The sequence below is a fragment of the Carcharhinus amblyrhynchos genome, chromosome 17 (genome assembly GCF_965287045.1).
Source record: "Carcharhinus amblyrhynchos chromosome 17, sCarAmb.v2.hapA, whole genome shotgun sequence".
NCBI classification, from domain to species: Eukaryota; Metazoa; Chordata; class Chondrichthyes; order Carcharhiniformes; family Carcharhinidae; genus Carcharhinus; species Carcharhinus amblyrhynchos.
In genome coordinates this window covers 56,462,094-56,483,282 of record NC_137340.1, presented here as the reverse complement: position 1 = coordinate 56,483,282, position 21,189 = coordinate 56,462,094, and the positions used below count along the sequence as shown (strand labels likewise).

General features: G+C 47.2%; 1 protein-coding gene across 4 annotated transcripts; it reads left to right on the top strand.

The window, feature by feature from the left end:
- Positions 1-187: 187 nt before the first annotated feature.
- Positions 188-20,763, top strand: stn1 (STN1 subunit of CST complex). 4 transcript variants are annotated; one of them, XM_080206001.1, is made up of 11 exons: positions 207-235; positions 1,318-1,527; positions 3,430-3,607; positions 11,198-11,293; positions 12,774-12,845; positions 13,633-13,788; positions 14,147-14,264; positions 14,875-15,049; positions 16,130-16,252; positions 19,206-19,278; positions 20,304-20,763. In XM_080206001.1, the coding sequence occupies exons 3-11, from the start codon at positions 3,451-3,453 to the stop codon at positions 20,459-20,461; spliced, it is 1,128 nt and encodes a 375-aa protein (XP_080062127.1). In that variant the 5' UTR covers positions 207-235; positions 1,318-1,527; positions 3,430-3,450; the 3' UTR covers positions 20,462-20,763. The 4 variants fall into 4 exon arrangements, with proteins under 4 accessions (XP_080062129.1, XP_080062127.1, XP_080062130.1 ...); XM_080206003.1 differs by lacking the exon at positions 1,318-1,527 and having other exon boundaries at positions 188-235; XM_080206004.1 differs by lacking the exon at positions 207-235 and having other exon boundaries at positions 285-1,432.
- Positions 20,764-21,189: the final 426 nt, after the last annotated feature.

Here is a 21,189-nt window from a genome sequence, read left to right as displayed (position 1 = left end):
GGCGGGGGGGGCAGAGGAGCGGGGCGGGCGGGGCGGGGCGGGCGGGGCCGGCGCGGGAGGGGGCGGGGCTGGTGTTGGAGGGGACGAGGAGCGGGGGCGGCCGGGGAGCGGGGCGGGGCGGGGCTGGGCTGGTTTCGGTGGGGGGGCGGGGCTGGCGTCGGGGGGCGGGGCCGGCGTCGGGCCGTCGCGGGGAGAAGCGCGCTGGGCCTTGGGCTGAACCCGGAGCGGTGTACAGGTAGGTAGTGTTTCCTTAGGCTATGGCCCTGTCACTGGGGGACAACCTCCTGAAACACTCTCTCTGGAGTCTGATCTCTGACAGTAGGAAGTCTCACAACGCCAGGTTAAAGTCCAACCAGCTTATTTGATAGTAAACCCACAAGCTTTTGGGGGTTTGCCCCTTTGACAGAGTATGCTCTGTTTGAGACCAGATCTCTCCACTCACCTGACGAACGCCAGTCCAACGCCAGCGTCTCCACATCTGATCCCTGCCAACAGGGAGGCCACTCAGCCCATTGTACTGCTGCTGGCTCTGTGGGAGCAACAACCCCACTCATCGCCTTTCCTGCCATTGCTTCACAAACTCTGTCTGGATAATTATCCAGTTCCCTTTTCATAGCCTCCACCCAAATTCCAAACCTGAATACCCACTTTTTTTGCTGAAACTTAAAACAGAGGTGAGGAGGAACTACTTCTCTCAAAGTTTAAAGTTTCTCTATTAGATAAAAACATAGCTGTAATGTGGAGATACCAGCATTGGACTGGGGTAAACACAGTAAAAAAACTCACTACACCAGGTTAAAGTCCAACAGGTTTATTTGGTAGCACGAGCTTTTGGAGCGCTGCCCCTTCATCAGGTCAGTGTCTCGTTAAAGGTCCTGTACGATGAAGAGGTCTTGTTCGAACCTGTGCATGAAGGTGTTGGCATATTGAGATGTGAATTTGGTCCCCATAGCTGTTCCGTGTGTCTGGATGAAGAACTGGTTGTGGAAGGTGAAGCTGTTGTGGACCAGAATGAAGCGGATGAGTTTTAGAATTACACCTGAAGATTGGCAGTTGTCAGCGTTGAGTACTGAGGCCATCGTCATGGGGGATGCTGGTGTACACCGAGACAGCCATTGTGATGCGGAGTGTTCCTGCTTCAACTGCTCCATGGGTGCTGAATTTCTGCAGGAAGTCCGTAGTGTCACAATAGAAGCTGGGGGCTCTTTGTACAATGGGTTTCAGGATGCCCTCGAGGTAGCTAGAGAGATTGTCACACAGGGTCCCATTGTCTGATACAATGGGATGGCTGAGTGTATTGGCATTGTGTATCTTCAGGTGGCAATAGAGATTTCCAACATGAGGAGTACGTGAGATGAGAGCATGGAGGGTGCTCTGAAGGGTCTTGATCAGTCTGTTGAGTTGATGGGTGTTTCTTTGGTTGGATTTGCGGGTAAGATGAACTGTCCTTGAACTGAGTGTCTTGCTAGACTGTTTCGGAGTCAAATATGTTGCTGTGGATCTGGAGTCACATGTAGACCAGGTCAGGTAAGGACAACAGGTTTCCTTCCCTAAAGAACATTAGCGAACCAGATGGGTTTTAATGACAATCAACAATGGTTTCATGGTCATCTTCAGATTTTTATTGAACTCAAATTTCACCATCTGCTGATGTGGGATTTGAATCTGGAACTCCAGGGCATGACCCTTATTTTTGGATTACTGGGTCCATCAACAATATCATTATACCATTGCCTCTCCTGCTATTCTCCCATCTTCTACCCATAACTGTCTCCGTAATCTTATTTTAAAAACTCAATCAATTTAGTTAGGCAGGATCTGTCTTCAACTGATCTGTGCTAACTTTCTTTAATTAATCCAAGTAACTGTCAATTTTGTTTGTTTTTTCTGTCCTGAATTATCATTTCTAAAACCTTTCCCAATACTCAAGTGAAACTTACTGATGTGTCGCTGGTGGTTTTAACTTGCACCCTGTTTTGAACAATGTGTAACATTTGCTGTTGATTAAGGACAAAAGAGGGAACCTTGGATAGGATGTTGGATAGGATAGTTATAGCGTAGAGATAGCAGAAACTCTGGCCACAACCTCCCCGTGCCCCCCCCCCCCACACATACACACACACACATATTTACACCTGCTAATTCTCCTAACCTACACATCTAAGAACACTAAGAGGAATTTAATGTGACTAATCTGCCTAATTCTGTGTCCCACGTGGGCTGTTCTGCCCTTGGCTTGCTAGACTATTTTATTGATGTTTCATGGCAGTCTGCAGAAGAATACTTCATCTTTGATCAGGCACTTCATAGCATTCAGATCTTAACCTTTGATCCAATTCAGATGCTGATAGTGGTTCTGCTATTGCTATTTAACCCTACTCAAGACCATCTTGTATTTCTGGTTTTTTGACCCAATACCACCTCCTTTTATGTTGCCCCATCAACTTTTACACATTTAATTTCTCCTGCTGTCCGTGGCACACTGGTTAGCATTACTGTCTCACAGCAGCAGACACACAGGTTCAATCTGCCTTGGGTGACTGTGTAAAGTTTGCACATTCTCCCCACGTCTGTGTGGGTTCCCTCTGGGTGCTCCAGTTTCCTCTCTTAGACCTAAGATGTACAGGTTAGGTAGATTGGCCGTGTTAAATTGCCACTTAGTGGCCCAAGATGTCTGGGTTGAGGGATTTTCTGGGTAAATATGGGAATAGGGCCTGATTGGGATCCTCTGTTGGAGACTCAGCGGCGTAGACTTGATGGGCCGAATGGCCCCTTCCTGCACTGGAGGGATTCTGTGATTCTGCTCCATGATTCTATCAGAAACCTAGCCCCAGTCTTTAAAGTTGTAATGTTACTATTGCTTCCCTGTTTCTGCTGTGAAGCCGTCAATTTGAAACCTTAACTCTGTTTCTCTCTCCACAGGTGCTGCCTAAGAGGCTGAGTGTTTCTGTTTGTGTTTATCATTTTCACAATCTGCAGCGTTTTCCCTCTTTGGGTGGTTTTAGTTTGAGGAGATTGAGGAAGATGGTGCTCTGTGGGTGGATATCTGTGTAGATTCAGGGCAGGTTACTCAGCTGATCTGGATGTTGAGCATTTGAACCCATGAGTGTCTGGGGTACAGGGATCAGAGTCTGGTTTGGGGGGAATTGGAGCCGCTTTGGTGAGGATTGGGGATCAGAGCTGTGGGGGGGGTGGGTGAAATCAGTGGAAATGGATTACAGAGAGTGGAGGGGGTTGGGCTGAATTTGGGAAAGGGATTGGATTTAGACTAAGCTGTTTAATCTTGTGTTGATTGATTGTATTAGTCTGTGCTCGATCCTGAAGCAGTGAGTGCCTGGGGAGGAATTTAAACTCTGAACACATCCCCAAATCTCCATATTTAATTGGATTGTGAGCTGAATGTTATGAATTTCTTTGGTTGAAATGCAGGTGGAATGTACAGGCTAAGCAATGGACTTTGGAGCTTCAGTCATTATGCAAAGTGAAGGTGAGAGTGCTGAGGACATACCACCCAGCATACTCTGGGGCCTAGACCCAATACACAGCGCATTTGTAAAACTCTACATCAAGGACATCTTGGAACTTAAGAAATTTCAACCTATCCCAGGTAGGTCTCGAGATGAACAGTTTGTTCAAATAAGGAAGAATGACTCTCCAGCACAGGGTTAGAAACAGAGCTTCCTCTACACTGTCCCCATCAAACACTCCCAGGACAGGTACAGCACGGGGTTAGATACAGAGTAAAGCTTCCTCTACACTGTCCCCCATCAAACACTCCCAGGACAGGTACAGCACGGGGTTAGATACAGAGTAAAGCTGCCTCTACACTGTCCACATCAAACACTAAGAAGTCTCACAACACCAGGTTAAAGTCCAACAGGTTTATTTGGTAGCAAACGCCATTAGCTTTCAGGGCTTTGCCCCTTCGTCAGGTGAGTGGGGAGCTCTGATCACAAACAGGGCATATAAAGACACACACTCAGTTTACAGAATACTAATTAGACTGCGAGTCTTTACAGCTAAGCAAGTCTTAAAGGTGCAGACAATGTGAATGGAGATAGCAATAAGCGTAGGTTAAAGAGATGTGTATTGTCTCCAGACAGGACAGTTAGTGAGATGTTGCAAGCCCAGGCAAGTCATGGGGGTTACAGGTAGTGTGACATGAACCCAAGATCCCAGTTGAGGCCGTCCTCATGTGTGCGGAACTTGGCTATCAGTCTCAGCTCAGCGACTCTGTGCTGTCGTATGTTGTGAAGGCCGCCTGGGAGAACGTTTACCCGAAGATCAGAGGCCGAATGCCCATGACCACTGAAGTTCTCGCCAACAGGAAGGGAACAGTCTTGCCTGGTGATTGTTGAGCGATGTTCATTCGTCCGTTGTCGTAGCGACTGCATGGTCTCCCCAATGTACCATGGCTCAGGGCATCCTTTCCTGCAGCGTATCAGGTCGACAATGTTGGCCGAGTTGCAAGAGTATTTACCATGTACCTGGTGGATGGTATTCTCACGTGTGATGATGGTATCCGTGTTGATGATCCGGCATGCCTTGCAGAGGTTGCTGTGGCAGGGTTGTGTGGTGTTGTGGTCACTGTTCTGAAGGCTGGGTAGTTTGCTGTGGACAATGGTCTGTTTGAGGTTGTGCAGTTGTTTGAAGGCAAGAAGTGGGGGTGTGGGGATGGCTTTGGCGAGATGTCCGTCTTCATCAATGACATGTTGAAGACTCCGGAGAAGATGTCGTAGTTTCTCCACTCCGGGAAAGTACTGGATGACGAAGAGCGCTCTGTACACCATGTCCCGTGTTTGTCTTCTGAGGAGGTCAGTGCAGTTTTTCACTGTGGTACGTCGGAACTGTCGATCGATGAGTCGAGCGCCGTATCCTGTTCTTATGAGGGCATCTTTCAGCATCTGGAGGTGTCTGTCACGATCCTCCTCATCTGAGCAGATCCTGTGTATACAGAGGGCTTGTCCATAGGGGATGGCTTCTTTAACGTGTTTAGGGTGGGAGCTGGAGAAGTGAAGCATCGTGAGGTTATCTGTGGGCTTGCGGTACAGTGAGGTGCTGAGGTGACCATCCTTAATGGAGATGCATGTGTCCAAGAATGCAACTGATTCTGGAGAGTAGTCCATGGTGAGTCTGATGGTGGAATGGAACTTGTTGATGTCATCATATAGTTGTTTCAGTGATTGTTCACCATGAGTCCAAAGGAAGAAAATGTCATCAATGTATCTAGTGTATAGCATCGGTTGAAGGTCCTGTGTGGTGAAGAAGTTTTGTTTGAGCCTGTGCATGAAGATGTTGGCTTATTGAGGTGCGAATTTGATACCAATAGCTGTTCCGTGTGTCTGGATGAAGAACTGGTTGTTGAAGGTGAAGACATTGTGGTCCAGGATGAAACGGATGAGTTGTAAAATTGCATCTGGAAATTGGCAGTTGTTGGTGTTGAGTACTGAGGCAGTTGCAGCAGTGCCATCATTGTGGGGGGTGCTGGTGTACAGCGCCAAGACATCCATTGTGACAAGGAGTCCTCCTGGTTCAACTGCTCCATGTGTGCTGAGTTTCTATAGGAAGTCCGTAGTGTCGTGACAAAAGCTGGGGGTTCTTTGTACAATGGGTTTCAGGATACCCTCAACGTAGCCAGAGAGGTTCTCACACGGGGTCCCATTGCGTGATATAATGGTACGGCTGGGTGTGTTTGCCTTGTGTATCTTTGGGAGGCAGTAGAGATCTCCAACACAGGAGTACATGGGATGAGAGCAAGGAGGGTGCTCTGAAGGTCCAGCTCAAAGGCCTTGATCAGAGTGTTGAGCCTTTAGGAGAACAGTGATCATGACACCACACAACCCTGCCACAGCAACCTCTGCAAGACATGCCGGATCATCGACACGGATGCCATCGTCTCACGTGAGAATACCACCCACCAGGTACACGGCACATACTCATGCAACTAGGCCAATGTTGTCTACCTGATACGCTGCAGGAAAGGATGTCCGGAGGCATGGTATATTGGGGAGACCACACAGACGTTACGACAACAGATGAATGCACACCGCTGAACAATCACCAGGCAAGAATGTTCATAGGAACATAAGAAATAGGAGCAGGAGTAGGCCATCTAGCCCTTCGAGCCTGCCCCGCCATTCAATAAGATCATGGCTGATCTGTCGTGGCTCAGTTCCACATTCCCACCCTCTCCCCATAACCCTTAATCCCCTCTCTTATCAAAAACCCATCAACCTGCGTCTTAAAAATATTTAGCGAGGCAGCCTCCACCACTTCAACGGGCAGAGAATTCCAGAGATTCACCACCCTTTGAGTGAAGAAATTCCTCCTCAACTCCGTTCTAAACTGCCCCCACCTTTATCTTGAGGCTGTGCCCCCTAGTCCTACTATCCTTTCTCAGCGGGAAGAGTCTCTCCACCTCTATCCTATCCATCCCATTCATCATCTTATACGTCTCAATGAGATCCCCCCTCATTCTTCTAAACTCTAACGAGTACAAGCCTAGTTTATTCAGCCTCTCCTCATAGCTCAATCCCCTCAACTCCGGCATCAGCCTAGTAAACCTCCTCTGCACTCCCTCCAAGACCAAAATATTCTTGCGTGAGTACGGCGCCCAAAACTGCACACAGTACTCCAGCTGCGGCCTCACCAATGCCCTATACAGCCGCAGCAAGACCTCCCTACTTTTATATTCAATCCCCCTCGCTATGAAGGCCAGCATCCCATTCGCCTTCCTGACCACCTGCTGCACCTGCACCTGTTCTCTTCCTCTTGGTGAACACTTCAGCAGTCACGGGCATTTGGCCTCTGATCTTCAGGTAAACATTTTCCAAGACGACCTTCACAACATACAACAGCGCAGAGTCGCTGAGCAGAGACTGATGGCCAAGTTCCACACATATGAGGACGGCCTCAACTGGGATCTTGGGTTCATGTCACACTACCTGTAACCCCCATGACTTGCCTGGGCTTGCAACATCTCACTTACTGTCTTGTCTGGAGACAGTACACGTCTCTTTAACCTATGCTTAATGCTATCTCCACTCACGTTGCACCTTTTAAGACTTGATTAACTGTAAAGACTGGCAATCTTATCAGTATTCTGTAAACTGAGTGTGTGCCTTTATATGCCCTGTTTGTGATCAGAACTCCCACTCACCTGAGGAAGGGGTAGAGCCCCAAAAGCTAGTGGCGTTTGCTACCAAATAAACCTGCTGGACTTTAACCTGGTATTGTGAGACTTCTTACTTTGGTTATCCCATTCCAACGCCAGCATCTCCACATCATGCCCATCAGACACTCCCAGGACAGGTGCAGCATGGGGTTAGATACAAAATAAAGCTCCCTCTACACTGTCCCCCCCATCAAACACTCCCAAGACAGGTACAGCATGGGGTTAGGTACAGAGTAAAGGTCCCTCTACACTGTCCCCCATCAAACACTCCCAGGACAGGTACAGCACAGGGTTAGATACAGAGTAAAACTCCCTCTACACTGTCCCCCCATCAAACACTCCCAGGACAGGTACAGCACGGGGTTTGATACAAAGTAAAGATACAGAGTAAAGCTCCCTCTATACTGTCCCTATCAAACACTCCCAGGACAGGGACAGCACGGGGTTAGATACAGAGTAAAGCTCCCTCTACACCGTCCCCCCATCAAACACTCCCAGGACAGGTACAGCAGGGTATGTGTTTGACACAAGTGAAGTATCTGGTTTTAAACGGTCCAACCCCTTTGACCAGATTACTGAGTGAAGTGGGCCCTCTGGTGTGTAGATCTGATACTGCACAGCACTGGCGGTTTGTGGATTATGTGATCAGTTCATTTGTCTTTCTTTGTTCTAACTCATGAATAATTAATTTGATTCTTACTCTGATAAATTTGACTTGTCTCATCTTGTTGTGATTATGTCTCATTGAAATCTAAAATCTTGTAACACCAAAGGAGGCCATTGTGCCATTTGTTCGTTAGGGTCACAAGTAGGCTTACATTAACACTGCAATGAAGTTACTGTGAAAATCCCCTAGTCATCACACTCCCGTGCCTGTTTGGGTACACTGAGGGAGAATTTAGCATGGCCAATGCACCTAACCTGCATGTCTTTTGGACTGTGGGAGGAAACCGGAGCACCCGGATGATACCCACACAGACACGGGGAGAATGGGAAGTCTCCACGCAGATGGTGACCCAAGTTGGGAATAGAATCCGGTTTCCAGGTGCTGTGAGGCAGCAATGTCAACCACTATGCCACCCATATAAGGAAAAGAATTGTGAGAAGAAGATCTTTAGTGAAGAAGAGAACCGACATCGAAACCCTGCACCATGGGCCATTGTTGATGTCGCCCAAGTCTGGTAATAGAAGAGAGCTCGTGAGAAGCCCTGAAGTTCCAAGAAGGTGGCTGGAGATTGGTGACTCCGTACTGTGGGCTGTTTGGGCAAAGGTACTCCTCTGAAACAGTAATGTTCTGCTTGGCATGACCAAGAGCTGTAGTTGTGCTTGTGAGTTGGCGCTTGAATGCATTCTCAGGAAACCAGGGGATTGGAATCTCAGGAGTTGGGAGAAGGGCCATTGTTGATGCTGTCCAAGTTAGGATTTTTGGAGATAGTTGAAACGCCAGATCTTCAAAGGTGAAGATTCGAATCCCTTGTGAGGGGGAAAGAGTTTCAGTGAGGTCGGTTGTCTCACTGTTGTCTGTGTGGGTTGCTGAGAATTCCATGGACTCTGCCTAGGTTGCATTTAGTATTTATTGTATAGTGTTTGACAGGAAGATATAGACGGGTCGGTCAGGTGAGCAGAGCAGTGCCAGATGGTATGATAACTGCGATGCACTGGAAGAAATAACAAGATGCAGGAGTATTTAGTGAGTGGGAAGCTCAGAGGAACAGAAGGATCTTGGGGTAATTATTCACAGATCCCTGAAGCTGGCAGAGCAGGTTAATAGTATAGTTAAGAAGGCATAAGGGACACTTGCTTTTATCAGTCACAAGGAAGTGACTTCTTTCAGAGAAAGGAAGTTATGTTGCAGCAGTACAGAATGTAGGTTAGGCCACAGCTGCATTACTGTATGCAGTTCTGGTCACCTCACCATAGGAAGAATGTGATAGCATTAAAGGGGGTACAGAGGAGATTCACCAGGATTTTGCCTGGGATGGAGCATTTGAGCTATGAGGAGAGACTGGATAGGCTTGGATTTTTTCTCTCTGGAGCAGATAAGGCTGAGTGGGGGACATGATTGAGGTGTATAAGATTATGAAGGGTGTGGACAGGGTGAATAGGGAGCTGTTCCCCTTGATTGAGGGGTTAGTCATGAGGGGGCATATAAATATAACATTCAAGGATGTGGGATTAGTGCTGGAAAATGGAATTAGTACACCTTTAGTGGTAGATATTGTTGGTGCAGACCCGATGGGCCAAAGGGCTTTTTCTGTGCTGTATGATTATGACAGTTTGCTTGTAAAGTCAAACGCAACTCATATTAACTCTCTTAAAAGTATAAGATTTATATTGTGCATAATGCTCTCTCCACTCACACTGTCGGCCTCTTTAAGACTTGAATAGCAGGTTAGGTGTAAAGATTCACATTCTAATCAGTAATCTGTAAACTGTCTGTGCTGTTATATGCTCTGTCTGAGGCCAAAACTCTCCATTCACCTGACGAAGGGGCAAACCCCGAAAGCTAGTGAGTTTACTATCAAATAAATTGGTTGGACTTAAACCTGGTGTTGTCAGACTTCTTACTGTGGGTAAGCCAGTTCTGGATCCACAAGGCAACAGCTCCTTGGATCCCATGCCCTCTCACTTTCTCAAGAAGTCTTGCATGGGGGACCTTATCGAATGCCTTGCTGAAGTCCATATAAACCATTGGGAAGTGATTCAGAAAGGGCAGTGAGAGTGGACATTACACGTGCTTGCCAATGTTGAGAAGCAGGAGTACAGCAACCGGAATTTAAAAGCCCCAGAGGATTGGGATGACGTGGTTTGTGAATTGAGTGGGAGACTTAAAGTATTGGAAAGAAAAATCAAAGTTCAGAATGAGGAAGCAGTCCTGTTACTCAGAGAGAATGAAATAAGAACCATTGGGAATGACATCTGGAGAAACAGCATGATCCGAACATAGTCAAAGCTCAAACCAAGCAAGAATGTGTGAACATCAAAACATCTTAGTAATATCCCTCAGAAGGCTTGTTGATCAGATGCTAACAAGTTATGCATCTGACCAAGGATCATAACAATATCAAATCTCTTAATCTTCTTTAAGAACACGCCCAGCTTCTGCAGTCTTTCCATAAAATTCCCATTTCTCCATTATAGTTCCAGTAAATCTCTTCTGCACACTCTCTAAATTCTGTATTCAATCAATATAGAATTGATCGGGTATTGACGGGTACTCCAGCTAAGGACTTATGAAATAAATATAACTGTTTAATGGAACTCCCTTGCTTTTGTATACTATTCCTTAACTAATAAGACTAATGATCCCCTATGTTTTCCTAATAACATCTCAACTTCTACTGCCACTGAAGATTTGCATATGGACATCCTTTGGTGTGTGTTCCTGTACGCCTGTAAAATGGTGGTTTAGTTTATGTTGTCTCTCATTCACCCTCCAAAATGTATCACTTTCGACTTCTCTGTTTTACTTCATCTGTCTCTTACTTGCCCTTTTCTTCAATAGACTGTTACTGTTTTCCTCACTATTTATTACGTTTCTGTGTTGATATCATCAGCAACATTGGAAATGATGGCCTGTATACCCATGTCCAAGTCACCAGTGCATATATTAAAAAGCAGCAGTGGTCGTAATACTGATCTCTGCAGAACATCAGTGTACACCTTCCTCCAAACTAAAAAATCTGTTCACTTTTATTTTCTGTTTTCAGTCTCTGAGCCAGTTTTGTATCCACGTGGCCACTGTCCTTTAATCTGATAGGCTTGTTAGCAAAATTGAAGTCCATTATTTGGTACTTTGTCAAATGCCTTTTGAGATGCCATATTCACAACTGTGTTACCCCATCAATCCTCTCATTACTGTATTACCATAAAGAACTCAATGCAGCTAATCCCACACAATCTGCCTTTCATAGATCTATACTTTAGTCCAGTCCTTCCTTAGTTTTGTTGCAGCAAAGCTGACGTTTGAAGCTGTGGAAATGTTTGCAGATTAACACAGTGATTTAATCTTGATTTGCACAGGAATGTTCTTCTATAAAACCCATCCTATCACCAAGGTGGATATCTTGGGTACCATTGTCCAGAGGCGGGAGAGGGAGAAGCTTTTCAATTTTGGAGGTTGGTATTTCTGGATGGATTGTGTATGTATTTCCACATGGATTCCTTAGCACATCAGAGTACAGACATCCTAAAGGAGAGCAAAATACTGCAGATGCTGGAAATCAAAACAGAAAATATCCGAAATACTCTCAGTCAGGCAGTATCTGTGGAGAAAGAAAGAGCATTAATGTTTAGGTCAATGACCTGTCATCAAAACCCTGCCCATCCCCAAGTACATCTCAATCCCTGAACCTGGAACTCACTAGTTTGGTGTGATCTCCCCGAACAATTAAGTTTGAGCGGGCACCTTTGGGTGTTCTGCTGAATTGGTGGAAATGGGGTGCAATGGTGCACTGCACAACTGCCTTATTTTGACAGAGCGTAGCTGTCCACTGGGTTCATGTGGGCTTCAGAGAATGATTAGAAATGCAGTAATGGAAAGATGGGTGTCACTGTGATCACGTTAGATGTGGCATGCAATCTCAGACCTTCCCTGAGCTGGCAACACATAAACAATGATATTGAACCCTGGCTGACTGCTGCAAGACACGGTGTCTAAAACCAAGCACCAGTACAATAATCCCTAGGTCATTTTACCTTCACAATGCCAACACCGAGAGAACTAGACATCACACTGGATAGCCAGAGAATGGAGTACAATCCCCACTATATATGTAGCTGTCACCCTTGACAGAATGCGTGAGCAGCACGGTGGCACAGTGGTTCGCATTGCTGCCTCACAGCACCAGGGACCTGGGTTTGATTCTGGCCTTGGGTCTGGGTGGATGGGACCCCAAGGACCTCTGCTCTTGCCGTCACATTATCAGCTGCAGAATACTGTGCATCAATACAGAACCAATCTGCCTCACTAAATCTATCCTCGTGCAGCTCAAGTCAACAAGTACTCACCTGGCACTGAGTCCTGACACCCTTCCCACCCCACAACATCAGCAACATAATTACAACAGGGAAGCTACTGGAGAAAGTCTACTCCCAGCCATGTCCACTCTTCTTCAAAGATCTCCTCAACCCACCAGCAGTACACCTTCCCTCACACCAGTGCTGAGGAGCTATGGCAGGATGATTGACAGGAAAAGATCATCCCCACTGCGTATTTACATGCCTTGCTCTCCCATGGTGACACTGGGTCCTTTTAAAGGATATTCACACTGCACATGTGCCCTATATGGCCATCTCACATCAGTGAGGTTGACAAGACCACCAGGCTGCTGCTCTGCTGCTTTCCAGTTGGGCTGAAGGGACTGTTTCCATGCTGTAAACCTCTATGGCTCGATGACAAACAATGACTCTCATTGTCAACAAGCCTCTGCTGACTAAACTTGAATGGCAGGATTAAAGAAATCCACCTAGCCACTGACAAGGCTACGCTTGGCCCTGTGACCATACAGGTGCTCAATAAAATCATTACTGTAAATTATTCTGCTGCTGCTGACTTGCTCACTTGTACTTTAACTCACTGTTGGAATCTGCTTTGCAGTGGATGATGGAACTGGAGTGATCAGCTGCTTGTGGTGGAAAAAACAAAGAACAATGGAAAATGTAAAACTAGGTACTGTGTTTTTATTATTCATCCTGTCACTTATCCATCCCTAGATACCCTTCAGAAGGTGGTGATGAGCTGCCTTGAACCGTTGCAGTCCCTGCATGGCAGCATCTCCACATCATTGCAGGTGCATCCATGGGATTTTGACCCAACGACCCACATACTGTTCCTCTGGCACTGTCACTTTACAGCCTGTCAGCAACCCTTCCCTGCACTTAGCTGATGATCAACAGTGGCCTGATAGGGCAGTAATCTGCTCAGTTGGATTTGTGCTGCTGTGTGTGTACAGAACTTAACCTGGGCAATTTTCCACGTTGTCAGGCAGAAGCCAGTGTCGTAACTGTACTGGAAGAGCTTGGCTGGGGGAACGGCAAGTTTTGGAACATACATCTTCAGTACTATTGCTGGAATATTGTCAGGACCCATTGTCTTTGCAGCCTTCAACTGTTTCTTGATAATATGTAGAGTGAGTTCAATTGGCTGCAGACAGACGTCTGTGATTCTGGGGACCTCCGGAGGAGACCGAGATGGATCATCCACTCGGCACTTCTAGCTGAAGATTGCTGCGAATGCTTCAGTTGTTGTCCTTGCTCTGGTGTGCTAGGGCTCCTCCACCATTGAGGATGGGGATATTTGTGGACCCCCCTCCTCCAGTGAGTTGTTTAATTGTCCACCACCATTCACGCTTGATCTGGCAGGACTGCAGAGCTTAGCTCGGATCCATTGGTTGCACAGAATAAACTGAGTAAATCTTTCACTTCAAATTCTCCTGAGTGCCACTTTCCTCCAACAGCTTCACCTTCCTGTGGTCTGAACCTCCTGGAACAGCTGGGTAGGATCAATCAGCTGGAGAAAAATAACTTCCAGCTCCAACTGGGTGCTGTTGTCCAGGTCAGGGGCTGCCTCAGAGTCTACAGAGATCAAAGAGAAATCAAATGCATCAGTATCTGTGAGTCACTCTGCCTGTGGTGGCTGCTGCTGTGTGTGTGGGTGGGGGGTGGGATATCTGTGTGTGTGTGTCTGTCCATCTGTGGGGTGGGATATCTCTGTGTGTAAGTAGGGGTTCTGTGTGTGTGTGTGTGTGTGCGCGCGCAGTGTCAAGACTGAGAGTTTGTATGGAATCATCTGAGCAATGAACCTTTGTGAATTCAGCCACTTTTTTTATTTTCATGATGTAGGTGTTTCTGGAAAGCTCTAATCTTTGCCCAGCCTGATCTGGGGAGCGCAACAGACTGCGCTCGCGCACGGAGGGGCTCTGGTTAGGCTCTGACTCACGTTCCTGCTTTGTTACCATGTTCTGTTTGTAGCTAAGGTGGTCGATCCTGTATTCAATGCACAGATCTCACGGATGCTGGAGCTTCCATATCTTTATCGGAACTTTTACGATAAAACATGTCAAATACAAATGGATTCTCCCGAGTCAAAGTAAGAACAAATGGGGGGGAGGGGAGGGGAGTGAGGGGGGAGGGGAGGGGAGTGAGGGGGGAGGGGAGGGGAGTGAGGGAGGAGGGGAGTGAGGGAGGAGGGGAGTGAGGGAGGAGGGGAGTGAGGGAGGAGGGGAGGGGAGTGAGGGAGGAGTGGAGGGGAGGGGAGTGAGGGAGGAAGGGAGGGGTGGAGAGTGAGGGAGGAGGGGAGTGAAGGAGGAGTGGAGGGGGGAGAAGTGAGGGAGGGGACTGGGGGAGGAGTGGAGCCGAGGGGACTGGGGGAGGAGTGGAGCTGAGGGGACTGGGGGAGGAGTGGAGCTGAGGGGACTGGGGGAGGAGTGGAGGGGGTGACTGGGGAGATGTGCAAAAGGAGGGGCAGAGTGGAAGAGAGGCAGCAGTCAGAATGGAGGGTGTGGCGAGAGAGAGAGATGAGGAGTGTGTGAGAGAAGAAAGAAATGGGATGGAAACACAGGGAGTGAAGGGGAGTTCCATGAGCACATTATTATTTCACTGTTTCGGTAGTCAGTTATGTCTGTTTCCTCATTGATTCTAACAATCTGCTCACCTCTCTCATCCACCTTTTCTGTTCTTCTCTTTCACATGGTCTGCAGTCCACAGGGAGCACAGAGCCTGTCGCTGCAGCAGAAGATCAAACAGTTTCTGAATCAGAACAGAGTGAAGAATTTCTATCAGCAGGAGCTGGAGGCCGTTGATTCACTGGTCTGCATTATTCAACAAAGCTTAGCGAGCTTGTGTCAACAACAACACCTGCCCGACACCTCACAGGTAGGTGAAAGCGAAACCTGGTCCGCACAGCGCAAGAGGCAGGTGGGAGGAAGTGATTGGTGAGTTGAGGGGATGGGGGAGGTGAATCATAGAATCCCTACGGTGCAGAAGAAGGCCATTCGGCCCATCGAGTCTGTGCTGACTTCAATCCTACCCAGGCCCTATGTCCATAACACCATGCATTTATCCTAGCTAGTCCCCCTGACCCTAAAGGGCAGTTTAGCACGGCCAATCCACCTAAATACATTTTTGGAGTTTGGGAGGAAACTGGAGCACCCGGAGGAAACCCACACAGATATGGGGAGAATGTGCAACCTCCACACACAGAGTGACCCAGGCCAGGAATTGATCCTGTGCCTCCCAGCACATTTGGCAGTATAATGCAACAGTACTAATCACTGCCACCCTACCTGTGAGGTATGGAGTGGGCGTTGTTGTAGACATGAGCTCGTTAGGCTTTGTTGAATAATGCAAACCAGTGCGTCAACGACTTCTGATTGGTGGGTTATGGGGGGAGAGGTTGGTGATTGGTGGGTTGAGGGGGTGGGGAAGGTGATTGGTGAGTTGAGGGGATGCATAGAGTTGGGGTTTGAGGGTATGTGGGTGGGGAAGGTAGTGTAGTGAGAGTGAGGAGGTTGGTGCAATATGACTGACGTTACAAATGTGCTCACTGTCCCTCTCCCTCCCCTCCTCTCTCTGTCTCTCTCTCTGTCTGTCTCTCTCTCTCTCTGTCTGTCTCTCTCTCTCTGTCTCTCTCTCTCTCTGTGTCTCTCTCTCTCTGTCTCTCTCTCTCTCTCTCTGTCTCTCTCTCTCTCTCTCTGTCTCTCTCTCTCTCTCTCTCTCTGTCTCTCTCTCTCTCTCTCTGTCTCTCTCTCTCTCTCTGTCTCTCTCTCTCTGTCTCACTCACTCACTCAATCTCTGTCACTCAATCTCTCTCACTCACTCTCTCTCTGTCACACTCTCATTCTCTCTCGCTCACTCTCTCTCGCTCACTCTCTCTCGCTCACGCTCTCTCGCTCTCTCTGCCTCTCTCGCTCGCTCTCTGTCTCTCCTTTATGCACCTGCTGGTTGGTGTTGAAGGATCCGCCCAGTTCAACCTCTGTATCGAAGAAGATTCATCAGGCTTTCCAGGATGCTGTGTGTGCCCTGCAGGTGGAGGGAATCATCTTCCAGAAAAAGGCCGGATACAGTGAGCTCTTTCTGGTATGCATCAGAGCAAACCACCCATATTATCTACATTCTGAGCTTGCCAAGCTGTATGCGTTGCCCTTCCCTCCCTGTCCCCACCCATCCCCATACTATCCCCCCTTCCTCTTTCTCTCTCTCTTCCTTTGTCCCACTATCTCATTCCCTTTTTTAAGAACACCTTGAGTGACAGCCATGTATATTTTATATGTTGGGAGTGATGCCACATCCAAGTTGTCGGTGTTGATTTAGCTATTAAACATTGTCTATTCATCTGTTCCCAAATCTTCATGCCTGCAGATATCTTTGTCGACCCATGGGGGTCTGGTCAGCTTCACCCAGTATCTGCAGAACTCCACCAGTGACCAATCCCCATCATTCATTACCATTAATAACGAAATGCACAGATCAGTATCTGTTGTGTTGTTATATAAGCACCTTCCTGTTGGAATGTACATGCTGATGCCTTTAATGGGTGTGAACATGCATGAATGATGTGATTGGGGATCTGTGTAACTGCAGCCTCCAGTTCAGAGTCTGCTGTATTTCAGTGTTCAAATGAGTTTTGGAAGAGAGCAGAGACTGGCCTGAATATGTAGAAAGATTGGCACTTTAACTTGGCAAATGGAATTGCAGATGGGGCTAAGAAGTACTGAGTTCTCTCCTGTGTGTGTGTGTGTGTGTGTGTGTGTGTGTGTGTGTGTGTGTGTGTGTGTGTGTGTGTGTGTGTGTGTGTGTGTGTGTGTGTGTGTGTGTGAAAGATTTACAAGCTAGTGAGGAATTTAGCAATACCACAGAGATTGGAGGGCATTCGATTTGTGGATTTACTTGCACTCTTCAGAATCACCACAATCCTCAGTGATTGTCCAGCGTCAAGTTCTATCGTCATTTTCAGAAGACAGGACAGTCTGTAGCTAACTTTGTTGCTGAATTAAGACAACTCTCTGAACATTTTGAGTTTGGAGCAGTATTGGAGGACATACTGCGGGACAAATTAGTGTGTGGCATCAATGGGGACAGCATTTGGCATTCTTTATTGGGAGAGGCCACACTGACTTTCAAGAAGTCTATAGAAATTTCTCAGGAAATGGCTGGCAACAATGTAAAAGATATTCAAAAGGCCAGTGGTGATGCAAAGGCGAATGCAGTGTATCAAGTGAGAAAAGAGGCAGCAAACAAAAGCAGTGGAGTGTTCGAGGTGTAGGGGGACACACTATACAAATTATTGCAAATTCATGGACGCTGTCTATCACTATTTCAACAAAAAAGGACATTTGGTTAAAACGTGCACGGGTGTTTAAAACAAAATGAAGCTAAGCAGGGAAATTCAAAAAGGCTTCAGTTGGCTACACATCCTGGAAAGCTCCGAGCAGGCAGAGGAACACTCTTACAATATGTTTAATGTGAGTGAGAGGCGCATGGAGCCTGTTTATGCTGCAGTGAAGGTCAATGCAAAACATATTAAGATGGAGGTGGACACAGAAATCTCTAATTAACGAGGAGACCTACAGGAAGGCTTGGGACTCTAAGCAGGTGCCTGCCCTCAGGCAGAGATCCTGCTTCAGACATACACCAGAGAAGCTGTACCATTGTTTGGGGTGTTAGAAGTGGACATTGCATACAACAACCAAGAAACAAGGGCACAGCTCTTAGTGGTAAAAGGGAAAGGGCCTAGTTTGTGAGGGTGTGACTGATTCTGTACAATTTTGTTGAACTGGGAAGAGATTAAGCTGTCACAAATGACATGGGACGTCTTTCAGAAGTATCCTGAGATTTTCAAAAATGAACTGGGTATGTTGTTTATTGATTCTCAGGCTACTCCTCGCTTTTACTACTAGCCCTGGACAGTGCCCTATGCCATGCAAGGCAAAGTGGAGGAGGGATTGGAGTGGCTGCAGAGGTTTGGAGGGCATTCAGTTCTCTCACTGGGCAGCTCCAAATGTTCCTGTCTTTAAAGTGATGGTGCTGTGTGGATACGTGGGGGTTACAAACTTCCCATTAATCAGGCCTCCAAATTGAACGCTTATCTGTTGCTGTGGCTGGAAGATTTGGTTTCACTTTGCAGAGGGACAGACGTTTCAAAAACGTGACATGAACCATGTCTACCAGCAGCTTTTGTTGGAGGAGGACTCAGAGCAGCACATCACAATCAACACTGACAAGGGTTTGTTCAGATACAGTGATTTTTGGGATTTCCCCCAGCCTGGCGATTTTTCAGAGGATAATGGACAATCTGTTGCAGGGGATTCCTCATGTAGCAGTTTACTTGGATGATATTCTGATCACAGGAAAAGTGAGGAGGAGCCCCTCAGGAGCCTGGAGCAGGTGGTAGAGATATTTTCACAGGCAGGGATGTACCTGAAGCATAGCAATAGCTGCTTCCAACCACAGAGTGTGGAATATTTGGGGTGAAGAATCACAGAGCAGAGTCTGTCCCCTGTAAAAGACAAAGTCAGGGCTATGAAGGAAACTCCAAACCCCAGAAATGTGTCTGAGCTGAGGACATTTGGAGACTGGAATGGTTGTCCCACCCCCTGGTCATCCACAAGTTTTGGACGAAGTTCATGAGGTTCACCTGTGTGCCTGGAATGTTTAGGCAGGTCATATGTTTGGTGGCCTAAGGACTTGGAGAACAAAGGGAAATCCAATCAAAAGATGGTGCCACCAGCACCACTACATCCGTGGGGATGGCCTGATTATCCGTGGTCTGGACTTCACGTGGATTTTGCAGGGCCTTTTATAGGTCACATGTTTTTAGGTATCATGGACATTAATTCTAAGTGGTTAGAAGTACAAATCAGATGATGGTCCAGTGACCATCATTAGGGGACCCGGATTCGAGTCCCAACCACGCCCCGACCCCCACCCCAACCTCATCCCGGCCCCGACCCAACCTTGCTAGGGGCTGGGAGCAGTGGAGGTGCTAGTTATATAGATTGACATACTGACAGTGTTTGTGAATGTTCTGTAGGTGACTGATGAGGAGGAGGAATTGCACAGTGTGACGCTCGGAATCGTTCGAGACGATTCCACACGACCAAAATGTAAGTGACGTCCTGTCCTCTCAATCGTGTTGCCTTTGTTGGGGCTACTTCTGTATGTGAACCTCCTCTGATTGAGCGACAGGCGCGCAGTGACAGATATCCATGTAGGCAAGTAGTGGGAAATGACGATTTACATTTGTGTAGCGCCTTTAACATATACAAGACATTCTCAGGAGCTTCAGAGATGAAGTCAGATAAAAGTAGTGACTAGTTGTCCCCTGGTTTTGTGAAGATACGTTGCCCACACTCAGCGTCCCAGTGTGCAGTGAATCACACTCACTGCTTTAGCTGAGCAACCTCTTAACCCAGCGGGTTATCCCACAATCCTGCAGTGACACGTACGTCACTTTCAGATGATTTGAGTTTGTGACCCCAGAGTTACTGGCCTAATACTATTGTCACCTGGCTACTGTAGCCACGTTTACAATAACATCACTTGACATCTCGGAGACTGAGTGTTTGAAGCAGATATACTGTTCACTCTGAGGGAGCTAGGCTGACAGAACTTTACTCACACAATTCTGTTAAACATGGTGGGAGTCGATCTCACCAGGAAATGGAGAAAGATTGGAACAGATAGAAACCATTAGAAAACCATAGAAAATTACAACTCAGAAACAGGCCTTTCTTGTCTGTACCGAACCATTTTTTGCCTAGTCCCACTGACCTGCACTTGGACCATATCCCTCCACACCCCTCTCATCCATGAACCGGTCCAAGTTTTTCTTAAATGTTAAAAGTGACCCCACATTTACCACTTTATCCTGGCAGCTCCTGTGGGGGGTTGGTTAGTGTTGATTTAAAGTGAATAGGGAGAAGGCACAGTGTCCATGGTGGGAAATTTACTATTGCTCGATCAATGGGAGAGAAGGGAAGACTGGGAGAGATGGGAGAAGAGGGGAATTAGAATTCAGAGTGCTGTACCGGTCTTGCTAGGTTCCCTGCAGGTACTATCACCTTCTGCAATCTCTCACAATGTGCCCCTACCAGCACCAGGTATTCAATTCATTTTCTGATTTCTGTAGATGTTGATAAAGGCTGTCCTTTCCATCACATCCTGAGCTGTGTGCGGCACAGTTACAGTGAGGGAGTTAGTGAAGCTGCAATGCAGAGGGTGCTCGACAGACTGGAGTGTAACAGCGAGATAGTCAGCACCATGGACCAACACTACACAGCATCCTGAGTGGGACTCAGCCTGAGAGACTTCCTTCTCACGGGGCCCCAACTTAGCCTCCAAGAACAACCCTGGCATTGGACTCTGCTGGACCTCAGGGGACCTGAGCCTTGACGCACTTCGCCCACAACGGTGATTCTCGGGCCGTAAGACAGGATTTTGGAGTCTTCGTCCTCTTATCCATCGGGTGGCACAGGAATGTATCACAAGCCACAAAGGATTCCACTAACTGTTGGATAACGTTTGTGGGATGTTTTGATTTTATATTTATCTACCACAATGAATAAAATAGAGAACTTGAATTTATTTAAGCACAGTACGTTTTATAGTCAATGAGACAACGCAAACTGCTTCAAAGCTATTGAATTAGCGTGAAGTCCAATTACTGTTATGTAGGAAAAGCAGTAGACATTTTATGCACAGTATCATCCCACAACCAACGATCAGACTAATGATCAGACAAGCTGTCCTTGGCTTGTGTGGGTCAGGGGAAACTGGACCAGGCTACAGAATTGACCTTGCTTTGACCTCAGGACCACACAATGAATGGAACTGTGTGTAGTCAGCCGGTGAGAGCGGTGAGCATGATTAGAGTGACAACCATGCACAGGTGGATCTGGATCTCATGAATTATTTCTGGATTGTCCGGGAGCAGGTAAAGGTGGGGAATTATAGGCCGGTTAGTTTAACGTCTGTGGTAGGTAAAATGTTAGAATCCGTCATTAAGGAGGAAATAG